The sequence below is a fragment of the Agrilus planipennis genome, unplaced genomic scaffold (assembly GCF_000699045.2).
Source record: "Agrilus planipennis isolate EAB-ADULT unplaced genomic scaffold, Apla_2.0 scaffold14, whole genome shotgun sequence".
In the NCBI taxonomy this organism is placed as follows: domain Eukaryota; kingdom Metazoa; phylum Arthropoda; class Insecta; order Coleoptera; family Buprestidae; genus Agrilus; species Agrilus planipennis.
Genome location: NW_020442313.1, coordinates 476,598 through 493,668, shown reverse-complemented (window position 1 = coordinate 493,668; position 17,071 = coordinate 476,598). Strand labels below are relative to the sequence as shown.

The window sequence follows — 17,071 nt, the reverse complement described above, 5'->3', positions numbered from 1 at the left end:
ATAGGTAACTATAGCGTTGAACTGTTACAAATTTTTACATTGACGTCATATTTACAAGATTAATGGCAATTATAACTTTAAGAACTAAACAATGACAAATCATTTACAAAGCTTTACAAGCTCACATCTACAATACTTCAACGTCGAATTTAAAAGAACACAGGTAAAGAAATTATTGTGCGTATCATGATAATATTCAGACATAAGAAAATTGAAAGATTATTCATGAGCTCGTTTTCGTAGACTTAATTTTCAAATGCGAAAATGATTCAAGGAGTCTCAAATTTAAATTCAACAATTAGAAATATTTCACATAGAATTATTTTAAATAAAAAGAGCATATTATCGACATAAAAAGTATAATCATTAATGCGCAAAAATGATTAAAATCCAACTAGAATGTTTACTAAATATAAATCGAGAAATTAAAAAGGCAGCAAAATCAACGTCTAAATCATGAAATCATTGTATAGCGAAAATGAGTTTACTATGTTGCATTCAAATCCAATTAGATTTACTTCACATACTTTTTAGTATAGATATTTTGTGCTAGAGACTCCTCAAATCTTCATAAAACAGTAATCATTATAGAACGATAATGATTTTAATATATTAAATTTAAAGCAACTTCAAATGTGATCATTTTTTAGTACTGAATTAAGAATTCAAGAATCAATCATATCTAACAGGTATGTGAATCTCTGAATCATTGTAGAACGAGAATGATTCCAATCGGATTTGTTTTTAAAATCATTTTTTATTGCAAATAGTGCAGAGTTAAATAGACAATCAAGTAGATTTGAAGTTTAAAATCATTGTAGAGCGAAAATGATTTTAACGTATTAAGTTGAACTCTAATTCGAATGAGTTTGTTAGTATAAAACAAGGACCAAGAAGTTATTCCGTCTTAAATTTGAATTAATTATAAATCTAAAATGATTCTCAATTATGTGTTAATTTAAATCCAACCGAAGTACTTTCACCATTCCAACCAATAACAACAACAATTCACAAAGAAGTTTGAGTTAGTTATACAAATGGAAATGCTCACACCAATCCTGACATCGGAGGTCTACTGACAGGACTAGACGGGAGATTATGAACTGCTGCAGCCGCAACAGCCGCTTGGTGATGATAGTACAGGGACGTGGGATATGCAGCAGCTGAACTAACCACAGGATTCGTCACACTCGGTGCACCATCTCGGTTACCATCCAACGCATGGTGAAGTCCAAGAGTGGTAGGACTTTGATCGAAAGGATGTCGAATTGGAGAGCTGGTGGATTCGTGGTACAAAATAGGAACTCTCACCAACCTTTGGGCAGCGTGGGCCATGTTGGCCGCTTCAAGTTCCGCAGCAAGTTGCCTTTTCCATTTGTTCCTTCTGTTTTGAAACCAGATTTTCACTTGGGTTTCGGTCAAATGTAGACTAGCTGCAAGTCCCGCTCGTTCCGAAGACGATAGATACCTTTTCATGTCGAACGTCGATTCGAGTTGGAACACCTGGGATCGGGAGAATACCGTTCGCGTTTTCTTTTTTCGTTTGTTTGCAAGATTATTGGCCGAGTTCATGTTGTTTTGGTTATTTTGCGTCTTTTTGTCTTTGTCGTTGTCGTAGTCACTTTCTTCTTCGTCCACGTCCTCTTCCATTGTGATGCCGTCGTTTTCTCTGTACGGACTCCGGGCTCTGGGTATTTGTAAGTAGTTTTGGTCCAAGAAGGCCGGATGACTCGAGGTCATTGTCGACGGATGACGCGGACTGCTCTCCGGCGTTCGCTGGGTCTCGGATGGGGTTGTGGGCCGTGAGGAACGACCTGTTTCCGAAGATTGGGTGCTGTGTTGAACTTCCCGCGGCGACATTGGCGGAGAATGGTCGCTATTGATAGAATTGCCTGCAAAAAAAAAAGAAAATCGGTTAGGTCAGCGAACAATACTTGCTGACCTAAAAACATTTTACTGAAAAATAAGAATTGTTTTTTGTTGATATGTAATAAGAAAACCTTATTCATTTAGTGTTGTTACATATCCAGTTAGTACTTAAAACTGTTTGGAAGATTTTTGGTAAATCTGAGACAACTGTTTAGTTTGTAATGCTTATGGTTTATAATAAAATTCGAGCTGCTTGTCGCCGACTTAATGGCCTAATTCGAAATATCCTTCCAAGTATACATTATAAAGGAAGCCTTTGTGTAAAATTTCAGCTATCCAGGTTCAAGAGTTTAGTCTGGGCGTTCATGTGGCAGTACGTCGATTAGGCGGGACTCTGACTCTGAATCACTTTTAGAATTGAGTGACTCATATATCAAAAAAAACACGTTTATTTTATTGGCCTTCGAATTTTCAAAAATGATTAAAAGTTCTAAGTCGTCATATGGAGCAGTAATTTTTTCTGTCAGTGGTTGAGGATCAGAAACCTTCAAATTCTGCACTCTTTTATTTTATTACAAGAAAACGATCTTTTCTATTGATTGACCCTGTCATTGCCCAAATTCTTCTGCGGTTTAGGCAAATGCTATGGCAGTAATATGTCGAGTAGAAAATAAGTAGGGTCCAAATCCATATCGGATACCAGTTACCCTAACAGGATTGAAATGATGATGTGACTTGTAAGGCCTCTAAATGTCAGGCCCAGATTGCGACACCCTATGTGTTACGGATCAGGCTGCCCTATATGGTCCTACGCAGGTTAGCCTACTTGGAGCAGATCAGGGTAGCATATAATCCTGAGCAAGAGAATGCAGATGAGGCAGATCAGGGTAACATATATGATCCTAAACAGGTTAACGTACATGGAGCAGATCAGAGTACCCTATAATACTGAGTAGAAGAACCTACATGGGATTGAACAGGGTATCATATATAGCCCTGAATAAGTTAACCAACATAGAGCAGATCAGGGTACCGTATGTTATAGAGCAGGAGAACCTACATGGGGTATCTTATATGAACTCTAATAAGTTAACCTACTTGGAGCAGATTAGGGTGCCGTATGTTATAGAGCAGGAGAACCTATATGGGGCAAATTAGGGTATCTTATATGGACCCTAATAAGTTAATCTACATGGAGTAGATCAGGGTACCGTATGTTATAGAGCAGAAGAACCTACATGGGGCAGATTAGGGTATCTTATATGAACTCTAATAAGTTAACCTACTTGGAGCAGATTAGGGTGCCGTATGTTATAGAGCAGGAGAACCTATATGTGGCAGATTAGGGTACCTTATATGGACCCTAATAAGTTAACCTACATGGAGCAGATCAGGGTTCCGTATGTTATAAAGCAAGAGAACCTACATGGGGCAGATTAGGATATCTTATATGAACCCTAATAAGTTAACCTACTTGGAGCAGATCAGGGTACCGTATGTTACGGAGCAGGAGAACCTACCTGGGTCAGATTAGGGTATTATATATGGATCTAAATAAGTTAACCTACATAGGACATATCAGGGTATCATATATGACCCTCAGTAGGTTAACTTACATCGAGAAGATTGTAGTACCATATTATCCTGAGTAGGAGAACCTACATGGGGTATTTTGTATGGTTCTAGATAAGTTAGTCTACTTGGGACACATGAGGGTTTCCTATGTGGTACTTGATAGATTGACCTATTTCACAGATTCTGATATATTGTTTTTGAGATTTGCGCAATCGGATTTTTTATTTTCTATAATCACCCCTTTTGTAATATAAACTCGGTTCGTAGGTAGATAAATTTTAGTGGATGGGAATCGGTAATGACAGTTGTTTCCGATGGAAGCGCAAGGCGCTCTCGCTAATCCGTTTAAACCAAAGCGGTAGATGTTGTTAAGGTGAGCTTTCCAAGTCGAAGTCTTTGGTATTTATATTGTTTCTGCCGATTTCCATTCCGTGTTGCTGTCGTCGCTGCTTAGGGCTCTTGTACGGCTTACATCGATTAGACAAACCTGCAGCCGCGGCAGCTGTACGGCTTCCAAACTGTAAAAGCCGCTTAAACGAGTCTCAAATGCGCTGCAATAAGTCGAACTTGACTCGCTTCGTTACACATATTGCTTGCTATATCGTGCATCTGACAATCGTTAACTGCTTACTTATCCACTAGCGATTTTATGATGTTTTTACAAGAGACTGCTTCAAACATGACAGTTCCGAGTTACTTATATTTTCTCAAAAAGTAATTTAAATATTATATGTTATGAGCATCAGTGATGGCTCGCATGTAGGACCAAAGAAGTACAGTATAGTACTCCCTATGTTCGCTTGATATTATCGATTTTGCTGTTTTCTTTAATTTTTTCTCAAAATTTGTGCAACACACTATAATCATCAATGTTAATGTTGGTAGCTACTTCTCGTTTAGGAATTAGATGCAAAAATTGTTGTTCCAGCGGTGTGGTATTTCACTATAGAAATCTGCACGATGAGCAAGGAGGCAGAGAAATTATCAGGAAAAAATTGTGCTTCACGTAAAAAATCCGGCCAAAGTTCTAGCTAAAGAAATAGTTCGTCCTTTTCTTTTTCCTGCTTTCTCCTATTATGTTTTAAGTTTACCCTCTAAAATAGTCCCCAAAATGTATAAAATTACAATATTTTTTTGTGATGTAAACTAACAGTTTTTGGAATTACTTGTGCTATAAGACAATGGTTTTTATGAAATATTATTATTCTCGGTCAACGGGAACTATCCTGTATGTTTTGATTCCCTTGATGCGAATGTCAAAATATGCCGCAAAAGCGTCCGTATCTTTTGATTCATCATCATAAGGTCATCATTCCTATGACTGGGTGGACACACAGCTTCACTCCTTCCTATCCTGAGCTAATCTTAGCTTTTCCCTAAAACTAGAACAACCCACGTCCTTAACTATTTGTGAGAAGTAATCTAATCTAGGTCTACCTCTACCCCTCCTAGCTCCCGTTTTTGCCTCTAATATGTCTCTTACTAGACCTTCATGCATGAGAAGGTGTCCTACTAACCTATCTCGCCTATTTCTTATTGACTTCCATAGAGTCCTCTGTTCTCCTATTCTTTCTAATACCTCTTCATTTCTAACCATCTCTATCCACAGTATTCTCATCATCCGCCCGTAACACCCCATTTTGAACGTTTCTAACCTTTTCTTTTCCACCGCGCCCACTGTCCATATTTCGCATCCGTACAGCGCCGCGCTCCAAACCTACATCTTTAATAACCTTTTTCGAATTTCTAAATTAACCGTTCGCGAGCATAGAAGTGACTTCTTTTTATTGAAGGCGACACGACCCTACGCTATTCTCTGCTTTATATCCCTGCTACTCCTTCTGTCCTGACTGATCTGACTTCCTAGATACCTAAAATCAGCCACTTCTAATTTTTCGTCTCCCATCTTTAAATTCAATTTGATGTCTCTTCCGTAGAAAAAAGGTGTTGACAGACAGACAGTCAACCAGCCAACGAAGTGATCCTACAAGGATTTTCTTTTTCTTTTTGATATACCTATGGAACCCCTAAAACGACGAATACGATATGATCGTATGTGTGGTGCTTCTATTCGTTCGTCACAGGAATTACATTTCGTGGGCATTCGACATTTGAATCGTCATCATCAAGATTAGAGGCCATTATCATTAACATCGTTCGTAACTGGCTCGATCTCGAATTACTACATTGAGCGCGATTGGTGTTTTTGGTCGGCACAGCAAGTGATCGAAATTGGAAGTGTCTCCGGTTCCGGTCACCGGCGCGATCGATAAGTTTGTATTGAAACGTGCGGCAAACGTTAATGGTCCACTAATTGAAACCCGAATCGCGTGAAGCGTTTGTCTAAATTCATTTCAATGGACCCAATTTCGACGGCTCTTCTATTTCGATGTCTCTCCACTGAAAACCGCCAGTTTATTTGATAAAGATATTCACGTGAAAAACAGCAACGAAAATCGATTACAGACACTTGTTTCTATAGTAGAATTACAAAGATCTCCTACAGTTGAACTCGGTTACTTTTAACGAGTGCTATCATTTGTTTATTGCACATGTAACCGGGTATAACCTTTTTAGGTATAAACAATTACGTAATAGAAACTATAGTGATGAGCAAAGTAAGATCAAGATCAAGGGTGTCCCAGTCTTGGTTTTGCTAAAATACTTTTAGCCTTGGCCTTGGTTTTGCGTTTTGTCTTACCCTTGCTTCTTAATAATTCTTCTAAGCTTAAATTTTTCTATTTAGCTATATAGCAATTGTCTTAAATGCTAAAATTTTATGTCATACATGCAAGCTTGTCATTACTATAAAAAAAATGATGTCGATAGTTGTGATTTGTGAAGACTCGTGAATTTACCCATCCTCGAATGCATAAATTGACCCTTCCTTCAACGCATAAACTGACTTCACTTGACCTTTTAGCAAATAGAATAGTATACTTCGTTTACTTTCTGTAGCGATGTGACATTCAGTTTGACCGGCGCAAAGTAGAAAAGAGCAGTACCAGGCAAGAAAAGGAAGGAGACAACTCTCGGCCGAACTCTTAACCGGTGAGGAGCGTATAATCCGTACAGTACTACACGGAAAAATTGACCATATTATCCACTACAGTTGCATTGCTCAAATGTGCTGTTATTGGTACCATTTACCACTGAAAATATCAATGAGATATTTACTTATATTTGAAGACAAATTAAAGACTTTAACGCTTGTTTTCGACTCGCACTACTATTCATGATTGAACAAAGCTTTTGGCAGATACTGTATGCAAAAGTATGTTTAATGAACAAAAGTCGAGAGTATAATGAGCTTTTTCTCCCTATCTACGATTTTGCCAACGCGCATCCAAGACATTGGAAGGGGGCACATCGTAGAGAAAGTAAATGAAGTATACAAGATACTTGAAATGAGAAAAACATATGGAAAAAAATAGTATTCTCTATATTTCAACCATGTGTAATTGAAACATAGGAACACTTACTCCGAGGACATGCTTGTAGATGCCATTTTTCAAACAGTGTTTCTTTTTTTGTATATAGTGTTAAAATCCAGTAAAGCAAACTTAAAATTTTATACTCATAAATCTACCGGAAGTAATAGTTTTTGGTTTAACCTTTCATATTTGGTCTCCGTCTTGCATATTCAGTCTTAGTTTTAGTCTTGGTCTTATTCGTTCAGTCTTGGTCAAGACCAAGACTGCAAGACTGGGACCGATTTTGCTCATCACTAGTAGAAACAATCAGATTCTGAAAAATACATCAATAAACTAAAGTATCAGACTCTTTCTTCAGAAAACGCAGTAAAAAAGATTTCTAATCGTGTGAAAATTTAAATAATTAATATTTTAAAAGGAATATTTAAAACGTAACTACACATAGAGATTCATAATATATCACTATTTTTAGAACAAATTTTCACGGTATTTTTTGGATAATTTGAAAAATCTGTAAATATAAATATATTTTGGAGAATAGTTATAATTTAAAAGAGTACATATGCCTTGTGTGATAATTTATAATTTTACTAACCGTTTGGACTTGGCCTGTCTTGTATCAATTGAGGTTGTATTCTGCTCCAGTACCAGGGTAAGTTTCTTGGGTCTGTAGGACCACAAAGGGCGGCATATCTACTGCTGGCAGCAGCCAGAGCACCAAAGTGGGACATTAATCCTAACCTGGAACAAAATAAAAACAGCATTTATAATTCGTTTTGTTGAAGAAAGAAAGAAGAAAATACAAAGGAGAATAAATTAATTTTTATTAAAAACATATTCTAGTAGTAGTATCAGGGTATTGTTACAGTTCATGCAGCTCAACCTTAATAGCTTCAGGACAAAGTAATAACCAAATAATTTAACAATTATGTATAAGAATATGTTTAATTGCTATTTAGATAGTTATTTATCCCCAAATAGTAGGCTAAATCTAATTTTGGACCAATTAGGGTTCTGTTGTTTTTGAAACCCTAAAAAATGTTTAGGTTTCTAGACTTTCGCAGGTTTAGACATTTTACCAGTAATTGACCAGTAAGTACTTAAATTATGTTAATGTATCTAAAATTCAACTTTATTTTTAGTAGGAAATAACTTTTAATTTTTACGTAAAATTCTGAATGGAAAACGTTCGTTTTCTTCCCTTATTCGGCCATTAAACTTTCAAGTTGTTGAAGTTCATAAATTAAGAGTTTTTAAGTAAATTCGAACATAATTTCCCCATTTACCGCGAGGAACAAAGATAAAGTTTAATCTCTTCCAATCTAGTGGCTCTGCCTTTTAACAACCCCCATCTTCGATAAATCGCTACAAACTATTCCAACTTCCGTTATTAAACGAACATAACTTCCGATTAAGTTTCTTGGAAACACCGACGGCTTCATTAACTTAACAGTCGAGACCGGTTAAAAAATTCCCTTTATAAAATTTGAGCTGCTTTAAAATTCTTTTTGCATTGTATTTTACCCACTATCTGCTTACTTGCTTTTAACTTATTTATGATAAGAAAGAGAGAAAGACATGTCTACCAAATTAGTCTTTCGACACATAAAAATCATGGTGTCTCTACCTTTTAAGATAGTTGACTCTATATATAGTGCAGGAGAGGGTGATTTTAAAATAGGCACAGTAGACTAAGGGTTTCTAAAAGGTGTCTCGCGGAACCCCGGGGTTCTGAGGCAAGGTAAGGGGAGTTCTACGAGTTAGGGTATTTTTACCCTAATAAAAATATATAAAATTCTGCGAAAAGCAACCGTTTTTTAATAAAAGGGGTATATTTTTCAAGTAAGAAAAGGAAAAGAAAAGAAAACATACACCTTTAACAACCTTTTCCAATTTAACCGTTCGCGAGCATAGAAGTGACTTCTTTTTATTAAAGGCGACACGACCCTGCGCTATCCTCTGCTTTATATCCCTACTACTCCTTCCGTCTTGACTTATCTGACTTCCTAGATACCAAAAATCGGCCACTTCTAATTTTTCGTTTCCTATCATTATATCTCTTTCCCTACTTTTTTTACCCTTGCATACCAGTATTTTTGTTTTACTTTTGTTTATTTTCATACAGTACTGTTTCCTCAATACCGCTTCCATTTTATTTAAAACTGTCTATACCTCCTCCTTGCTAGATGCTAATATTGCTATATCATCTGCAAATCTAAGCATTCTAATCTTTTACCCTTCTATATATATCCCTACAATTGTACTGTATTTAATGATGTTGATCGCGTTTTCGATGTATAAGTATATTTGACATCTTATCCCATTTAACATTGCCAAAAGCTTTTTCTACAAATCTTAGAGAACATCCACTTAGCACAAAATCTAATCGCAAATCAGACCAAAGCATCAATGTTGATGTGCCGAAGTTTGAGAATTTCACCGATATTAAGAATACAAACTAATTCAAATTTGAATGACTTTCAGATAGAACTTGAAGAAACTTTTAACAGTTTCTTTAGAAACAGAAATAGCCATTGCATTGATATTTTGCTGGTACTTTTGGTTCGTGAACAAACGACCAAAAAAATAAGTGCATCTTGCATCAATTTGTTGACTCGAAAAAATTAAACTGTTGCGAGTCAGTTGTTGAAACCCAAATAAAAACAGTACTATCGATCAAAGTGCTCGGTGATGGACGCCGGGAAAAGCTCCTGGCTTTCATCGGTAAGCTTCTTAGGGAATTTTAATGGAAGTAAGAGTTTCAATCTTCAAGAATTCATAGCTTGCAAAACCTCTTAGTCAGTCAATGCGAATTTAATGGACAAAGAAGACAAAGAGAACTTATCTTTCTATGTCAAATCCTTTACTAATTTTACGCACTAATTCACCGGTGTTAGTGCTTTTTAATTTTTTTTAAAGTGTATTCCGTAGTTACGTAATGTTTTAGAAAAAATATTTATTATTTCATGCTTAAAAGTACTGGATCCCTTAACATCTATTTTGCCCTTATCAAAAGGCAAAACATGACCCCAATAAAAATTCTAAATTAACATTATTGTTTCATTATTGGTGAATGAACATTAAGTATTTTAAGAGCTTTCAGTAGGTGTACACCTTCATATTAATTTAAACAGTAATCTGCCTTCAAAGCAACAACAATATGGGCAAGACGAAGAGGAATAAAAGAATTGTGTTTGTTGCTGTTTACCTCCCTGTATTTCCAGAAACTATCTCCCGAGATAAAAATGTTCAGTCTCTCAGTCTCTGAAAGCGAGACTCGAGTCTCCGTCTCTCATCGAGTCTCTCTGGTGTCGCTGAGAGAGACTGTCGAGAAACTGTCAAAAAAACTGTTTAGCGTCTCTGTGAGACTCGAGTCGCTCGTACAGAGATTCTCATTTCGTATCCAGTGTTTGAACGAGAGTCTCGAATCTGTCAATAAGTGGAGTTCAACATATTTCAGAGATCCAGTCTTTCTACGAGAGACACCAGTCTCTCAATTTTTCAGTTTTATTTATTCAATCTCTCTGTGAGAGACTCGAATCTCTAAAATAAAGAGACTGTAAAAGATCCATAAAAACACCTAGGCAATAACTGAGAGACTGTGAAAGACTATGAGAGACGCTCTCAGAGACGCTGAAAGACTCTGAGTGACTGAAAATTTTTGTTTAGGGCTATTAAGAAAACTATTCAAGAGTTTTATGTTTCTTAAGCACTAAGTTCGAAAGAACAAAGTAGGTAGTTTTTCAATGTTTATGAACATTTTATTATAAACAATAATAAAGAATGAAAGAGAATATTTAAATGGATGGAAAGTGTCCCTAGTGATAAGCAAATTTAAGACCAAAGCAAGACTTAGTCTTAGTTATGGTTTTAGTCTTGCTTTTCAACCGTAAGTCTTGGTGTTGTTCTTGTGTGATCGATTCCTGTTTTGCAACACTTATAGTAATAGTTTAGGGAAATGAAAATTATATATAAAAGTGCTTCTATTCAAGGCGTGCAATATCAAATCTATTTCTACATTCCCTTAATTTTGACATCTTTATTATTAATCAATAAGGAGACAATCACAAAAATGAACACATCAAGGTTTTCTCTTTTGTTTTATAATGAGTCAAGTGAATAAATTTTGGAACAGCCTGCATATCACACTATACAGAAGTACATACACTTTCAGCATATATTAAACACGATAAATGTAAATAGACGAATTTTGGACACGCTATATATATCGCTTTTTGTACTTATTTCAGAGTATTCTTCAAACTATTCATATATTTATTTCTGTTTTACACAGAAGCTGTTAGAGTAAAAGGCTAGATTCCTAAAAAAATTTTACTTCCACTTCGAGTTATTTCATTCTATTTAAAAGTGTATTATAATTTAAGCGATATTTTTGCGAGAATTTTACTAATTAGTCCAAGTCTTATTCACTTAGTCTGGTCATGGTCGTGCGAGCATCGTTAAGTCTTTGTCTTGGTCTTGATCTTACTAAACATGCAGACCTATAATTGGTTAGGTACTATTTGATGGAATCATTTCGTTCTCCATAATTTGTTTATTTCACAATCGTTCTCTTATATAAAGAAAATCTTTTGATTTTTTATGCGGCCGTCGTCGGAAAAAGGAGATATTAAATGCTGAAGATGCAAGACAGGTAACAAGGCCAACTAAAATACGGCTCACAAGCGCCTACTTAATCTTTTCATCCTCAACTGTATCTTACCTTCCCATCTTATATTACGTATATATTTCTTCAGTAAAACGCCTTCTTTAAAAAGAAAATCTATTTACGAATTGTTTACGAATCTTGAGCTTATTTATCCCTAAAGCCATGGTCTTGTTTAAGAAAAAGGAAATCGTCTACAAATAAGTGGTTTTTATTTAAATATTCCTTTTTCCTTGCCTCTTTTCTGATGTTTAATTTTTAAGGAAAATACTGTTTACGAAGATGAGAATTGTATTATAATACGTTTGTTTAGTAGAATGAGGATTAATTAAATGTACCTCTATTAGGTATAAGTAGATAATTAATTCATAATGATTAAGAAGTATTAACTGAATTACACAAACGGTGTTCAGAATAAGGAACGATGTCGCAGTACTAAAAAATCATCATCGATATTAAATTTTTCAATAAGTTAAAAGTATGAGCTGATCATGGTGACAACCAAACCACGTTTCACCCTAAATGATAGGGTTTTCCGAAATGGGTTTTTAGTTTTAACCTACTTCGAAAAAGTTCATAATTTAGGATTGAGCGTCGGTTTTTCGTTTGCAGTAATAATAAACATTGTCTTTTTTTATTAGACGTTTTATTTAGTCAGCTAATTCTATAGTTTCATATTTTCAGCTATCTCTGTTGCATTAGTTTCGGTTTTAAGGTATGATCATCATCATAGGGTTGTCGATCCTTATACTAGTTGGATACACACCTCCACCCTTTCATATCCTGAGCTAATCATCGCATTTTTACAAAACTAGAACATCCCACAACCTTAACTATTTCTGAACCATAATCTAATCTAGGTTTACCTCTACTCCTCTTAGCTCTTGTTCGGGCTTCTAAAACGTCTCTAATTAGCCCTTCATGCCTCAGAAGGTGTCCTACCAACCTATCTCGACTATTTCTTACTGACTTCCTCGGTCCTCCTACTCTTTCTAATACCTCTTCATATCTGAACTTCTGTATTCACTATATCTTCATCTTTCGCCCGTAAAACCATATTTCTAACGTTTCTAACCTATTCTTTTCGCCGTCATACACCTTTAAGAATTTTTTTTGGATTTCTAAATTAACCGTTCTCGAGTGACTCTTCGCTATCCCTTGTTTTACATCTCTATTTCTCCTTCCATCCTGAATTATCAGTCTTCCTATAGAGATACCGAAAATCAGCGACTTTATATTTACCCTTTCCCTACTTTTTCTTTCCTTGCATACCAATATTTTTATTTTACTTTTATTTATTTTCATACTATACTGTTTTATCAATACCGTTTCTATTTTATTTAAGGTTATCTTCAACTCCTTTTTGTTAGATGTTAATACTGCTACAGCAAGGCACGCAAATACATTTTTTTTTCGGTTTCCATTCGCTAATATGTTTAACACTGCTAAATATAAACTTGGCTAACAATATATAAAACACTACGAAACTATCGCCTTTTGATTTTTCACACATCTTCTGTCATTTGTTTACAACTCTTAACTGAATAGTGCAATCTTGGGCCATTTTTTCTACGTCTAACTAAGAGATTAACAAACAGACATATGGTGTAACGTTGCCATGTATGATTTCAAAATAATTTATTCTTCAATGATCAAAAATATAAATGAAGCTACAATTTACGTATGCTTTGTTGGCTAATATGGTAGAAATCGGTAATAAATATATTCTGTATGTATATGTAGATATATCCACCGAAAGGCGATTACATTACCGATAACTTCAGATGCGAGCAGATAGATTTGAGAAGCCCCACATACGTTAGCTTAACCGGAAACAGGCTATTCTTGAATACTCACGGTGGATATCGCATGCATCTACTTTAATTTACTTAATCGTGTTAAGTTACATGCCTGTTTAAGTTTTTAGGGCAATGCTAGTAATCATTATTTTATTATACACTATTCCTTTCGTCTCTTTTTTTTTGTAATTACTAAGTACCTACATATATACGTGCATAATAGGTTATTTACATGTGGATTTTTAATAATTAACAGTCATAATTAGGTTTAAATGTCAAGTACCTATTGGCTTCAAAAGGGTTACGCAATTAAAATTAAAAATGATGTAGGCATCGACAATAATTTCACGATCAATAAATGCGAAAAAAATTTCTTTAAAATTGGCTGTATCGTATGTAGGAGTTTATAAATTTTTTTGCTTATTATTGAAGTAAGTTTTAAAATTTTCTCTGCATCAATTAACCCCAAAAATTTCGACTTAAATTGATTTCACAAAAAATCAGTCGAGTAATTTGATCTAAATTTTTTTTGGTTATTTAATCTAATACTTCGCTTCGTCTTTTTTAGATTTACTCTTGACTCGATGAAATATTAGCATATCACAAAACAACATAATGATTTTTGTTTAGAGCTTAATTTAACGATAATACTTAATAAACAATGCATAGGTATACGTACTCCTTTTTATGTTGATTCAAACTTTTCATATTATTTTCTTGTAGCAGTTTGTTTTCCTTTTTTATTTTATTTTATTTTTAATTATATAGGTAAATCAGAATGTTATATTTAGCAAACTTAACTGTAAGTATTTACAATAGCGATTAAATGGTCGTTTCAATGAAAAATTGGTGAAAAATGTAAAAAAGTGTTAATTTAAAGTAGAAAGAAGAGACTGTGGTAAATATTATTTAAAAATTAAAAGGAAAACTCACCCCTAATTACCACAAAAAACTTTATTTAGTCTCGCATTGTGCACTTTCACCAAATAAATGCCAACTCTATTTTTTGGAATTTAAAGTTTTTTATTTCTCATAATTGTAGTTTGTTTTCAGTAGTTTTGGAAATATATTCGGGGAACGAATTTTTGGAATATATTTTCATTAGTGTATTAGGTATACCTAATANTATATTATATATACGCTATAGCTGGAAGCAAAAATTTCGATGAGGAAAACTTCCTAATTGTCAATTTTACTTCTGATTTTAAACTTTTCAAACATTTATATTCTAAATCTAACTGCACTATTCCGTCAAAATAACAATATAAACCATATTCCAATTAATTTAAATAACATTTGGTCATTTCGTAGTAAAGCATAGGTATATGTTAAACTATTGAAGATAGAAACCAATTAATCTGGCATACCTGGCAGGGTACCTATAAACTACTATAAAAAGAAAATCCGATTTATATGTTAAATTTGATTGTTAGCAGACAGGAACAGGCAATAACATAACAGAACATATAAGTCCTTAAGAAGTCCTTTATCAAATAAAAACATTATCGTCCTTTTTTTGAAGATTTTTTCGCAAATCCTATTAGGACCTTAGATTTGATGTCGAATTGTAATTAAATACCTATTACCTTTGTCTATTTTTTTTTTTTTGGTAGAACAATACTGTTTTTTCAAACACTGTCCTAATGTCTATCAAAGGATTTTTAACTATCTACACGTTAATAGAGCTGACCACAGCCCTCACTAAAAGAGCTCCAATCTCTAGACTAATCGCAAAACCATTATTCTTGATGTACTTTAACCCTTGAAGCCCCAATTATATTTTAAAATTCAAGGACTTTGAAATTACCAATTTACCTCTAAATAAATTTGATTCAAATTCCTATAAGCACATTGAAAGAGTTTGAATACCTTTGAATTACAAATTACAAAGTATTTAATTAACCTCAACTAACTATTTGTTTATGAAAGGGCTTAAATTGCAGTGCTTTTAAGTCCTGAAGGGTTGAAAGCTCATTCTCAAGCTCAAATCACTAAAACGCTTTGTCCAGTTTTGTATCTAAAATATGTACCTTTTTCTAATTAAAGACACAAAATGGTGTCTCACTTTTTATTTAAATTAAGAAGCAAAATAATTTAATTAACTATATCTGCCCGTTTCAATTTGAACTCCTTCATGTGCAACCTTCTGTAAGATGATAAAGTTCCCTATGACGACTTACACCAAAATGATCCGGGTGGCCAAGCTGGCACATGTATTAGAATCAAAATTATTAACTTTAGAAAAGTAATTGGTGATGCCGCACATGTATAGGTATTGTAGATACAATAAAAAGTGGAGTTTCATATTTCGTTTCTTTATTCAATAATTATGATCATCACCCCAGTCATACGAAAATAGGTAGTTACCAAAAAAAGGAAATTTTATTGTTTTTACCTTGACAACATTGCACTATCAGATTGACTTATTTTGTTACTCTCTATCGGTCCCTGTTCGGTGTGTATTTCGGTTAGGGTAGTTTTTTTCGTATTCGGTTCGGTCCGACTTAATATACTGGAAATGGAAAAGTTTGTGGACGACCCGGTCGTTTTCCCGGTATTCTTTACCACCTCTTTAACGCCACCAGACGGTTCATCTTCTGCGGTTTTTATAAGCGGGAAACACGTTATCGTCGGACCGGATGCGATACCACCAACACCGCCACCACCAACACCACCACTACCACCACCGTTCATATACCGATAATTTTCAGGCGACGGTTCCGGAGAAACGTTCCGGGAATTCGATTCCGGACTGGACACCACGCTCACTTCAATATCAGTTTTATTGTTACTATTATCTAAAAGCGACGACATTTTGTTGCTGAATTAATTTTCTTTCGTTTGCAAAGTTTTTATTTATTACATGTTTAATCGATTGGCTTGTGTATCACCGTCAAAGTCTCTCTCTTCTTAGTATCTACCGTTTCCGGCACTTTTTCAACAAATGATAAGGTCTAAAGTGTTTGCCTGTTTTCGAGGGTAAATAAATATACCAATAATCGTCTTTTCTGCCGGTCAAATACTAGAGGTGGTAAATGTTTACACAGTAAGTTTGATTTCGGGGGCGCGGTGACCCAGGACACTCCCTTTTTCCCGGAAACACCCCCTAAGTTCACTGCATCTCTCTCGTTCCCTCTTATTACTCGAGTGCTTGCACCATCGCGCAGCTTTTTCGCTGACGTCGACCGTTCACCCCTCTCCGCTTCAACGTTTGCACCTAAAGCTCGGAAAATTCTGCTCGTATTATGCTGTAGCTTTTAGCTATCTCCTCTTTGTCGTAATAAACGCTATTTGTTTCCGATCGTTAAAAAATTACTAAACACAATTAAAGCTAAACCTTCATCCTTTCATACTGAACAATAAATAATAAATATTTTCTTCCTGTTGCTATTGTATTTGTTATTGATTGCACGTTCTTTTATCATAATAATTATTTCTATCATGGATGATGATACATATATTTTCTGTGATGGTTTTTCACGGTTGGGCACATGTTAATTTGGCTTGAAATTGAGATGGTTTGTATTTTGAATAAGTGCGGGTAGTAAGGGTAGTAGTCCCCCACTTCGGCGTCGGCCAATGAGGCCGCGTAATAAACTACCCCTGGCAATTCGGATTTCGCGTCTCCAATAGTGTTTGAGGTTTTCAAGTCGATATTCGGTCCGATGTCGAAATTTGACGTCTTTGTAAGGCGTGATCGGTGTAGCTTGCAATAAATAGGAATAACT

At 34.9% G+C, this 17,071-nt stretch overlaps 1 protein-coding gene across 1 annotated transcript; it reads right to left on the bottom strand.

Annotated features, from left to right (window-relative positions):
• Positions 1–441: 441 nt before the first annotated feature.
• LOC108737492 (homeobox protein HMX3) lies at positions 442–16,266 on the bottom strand. The gene is made up of 3 exons (XM_018470360.1): positions 15,739–16,266; positions 7,474–7,619; positions 442–1,892 (listed from the first exon to the last, which is right to left on the bottom strand). The coding sequence occupies exons 1-3, from the start codon at positions 16,155–16,157 to the stop codon at positions 1,048–1,050; spliced, it is 1,410 nt and encodes a 469-aa protein (XP_018325862.1). The 5' UTR covers positions 16,158–16,266; the 3' UTR covers positions 442–1,047.
• Positions 16,267–17,071: the final 805 nt, after the last annotated feature.

Coding starts and splice junctions, on each gene's coding strand:
- LOC108737492 (XM_018470360.1), bottom strand. CDS start 16,157: ATGTCGTCGCTTTTAGATAATAGTAACAATAAAACTGATATTGAAGTG. Junction 7,620..15,738: donor GATAGTGCAATGTTGTCAAG/GTAAAAACAATA, acceptor ATTTTGTTCCAG/GTTAGGATTAATGTCCCACT. Junction 1,893..7,473: donor AGACAGGCCAAGTCCAAACG/GTTAGTAAAATT, acceptor TTTTTTTTGCAG/GCAATTCTATCAATAGCGAC.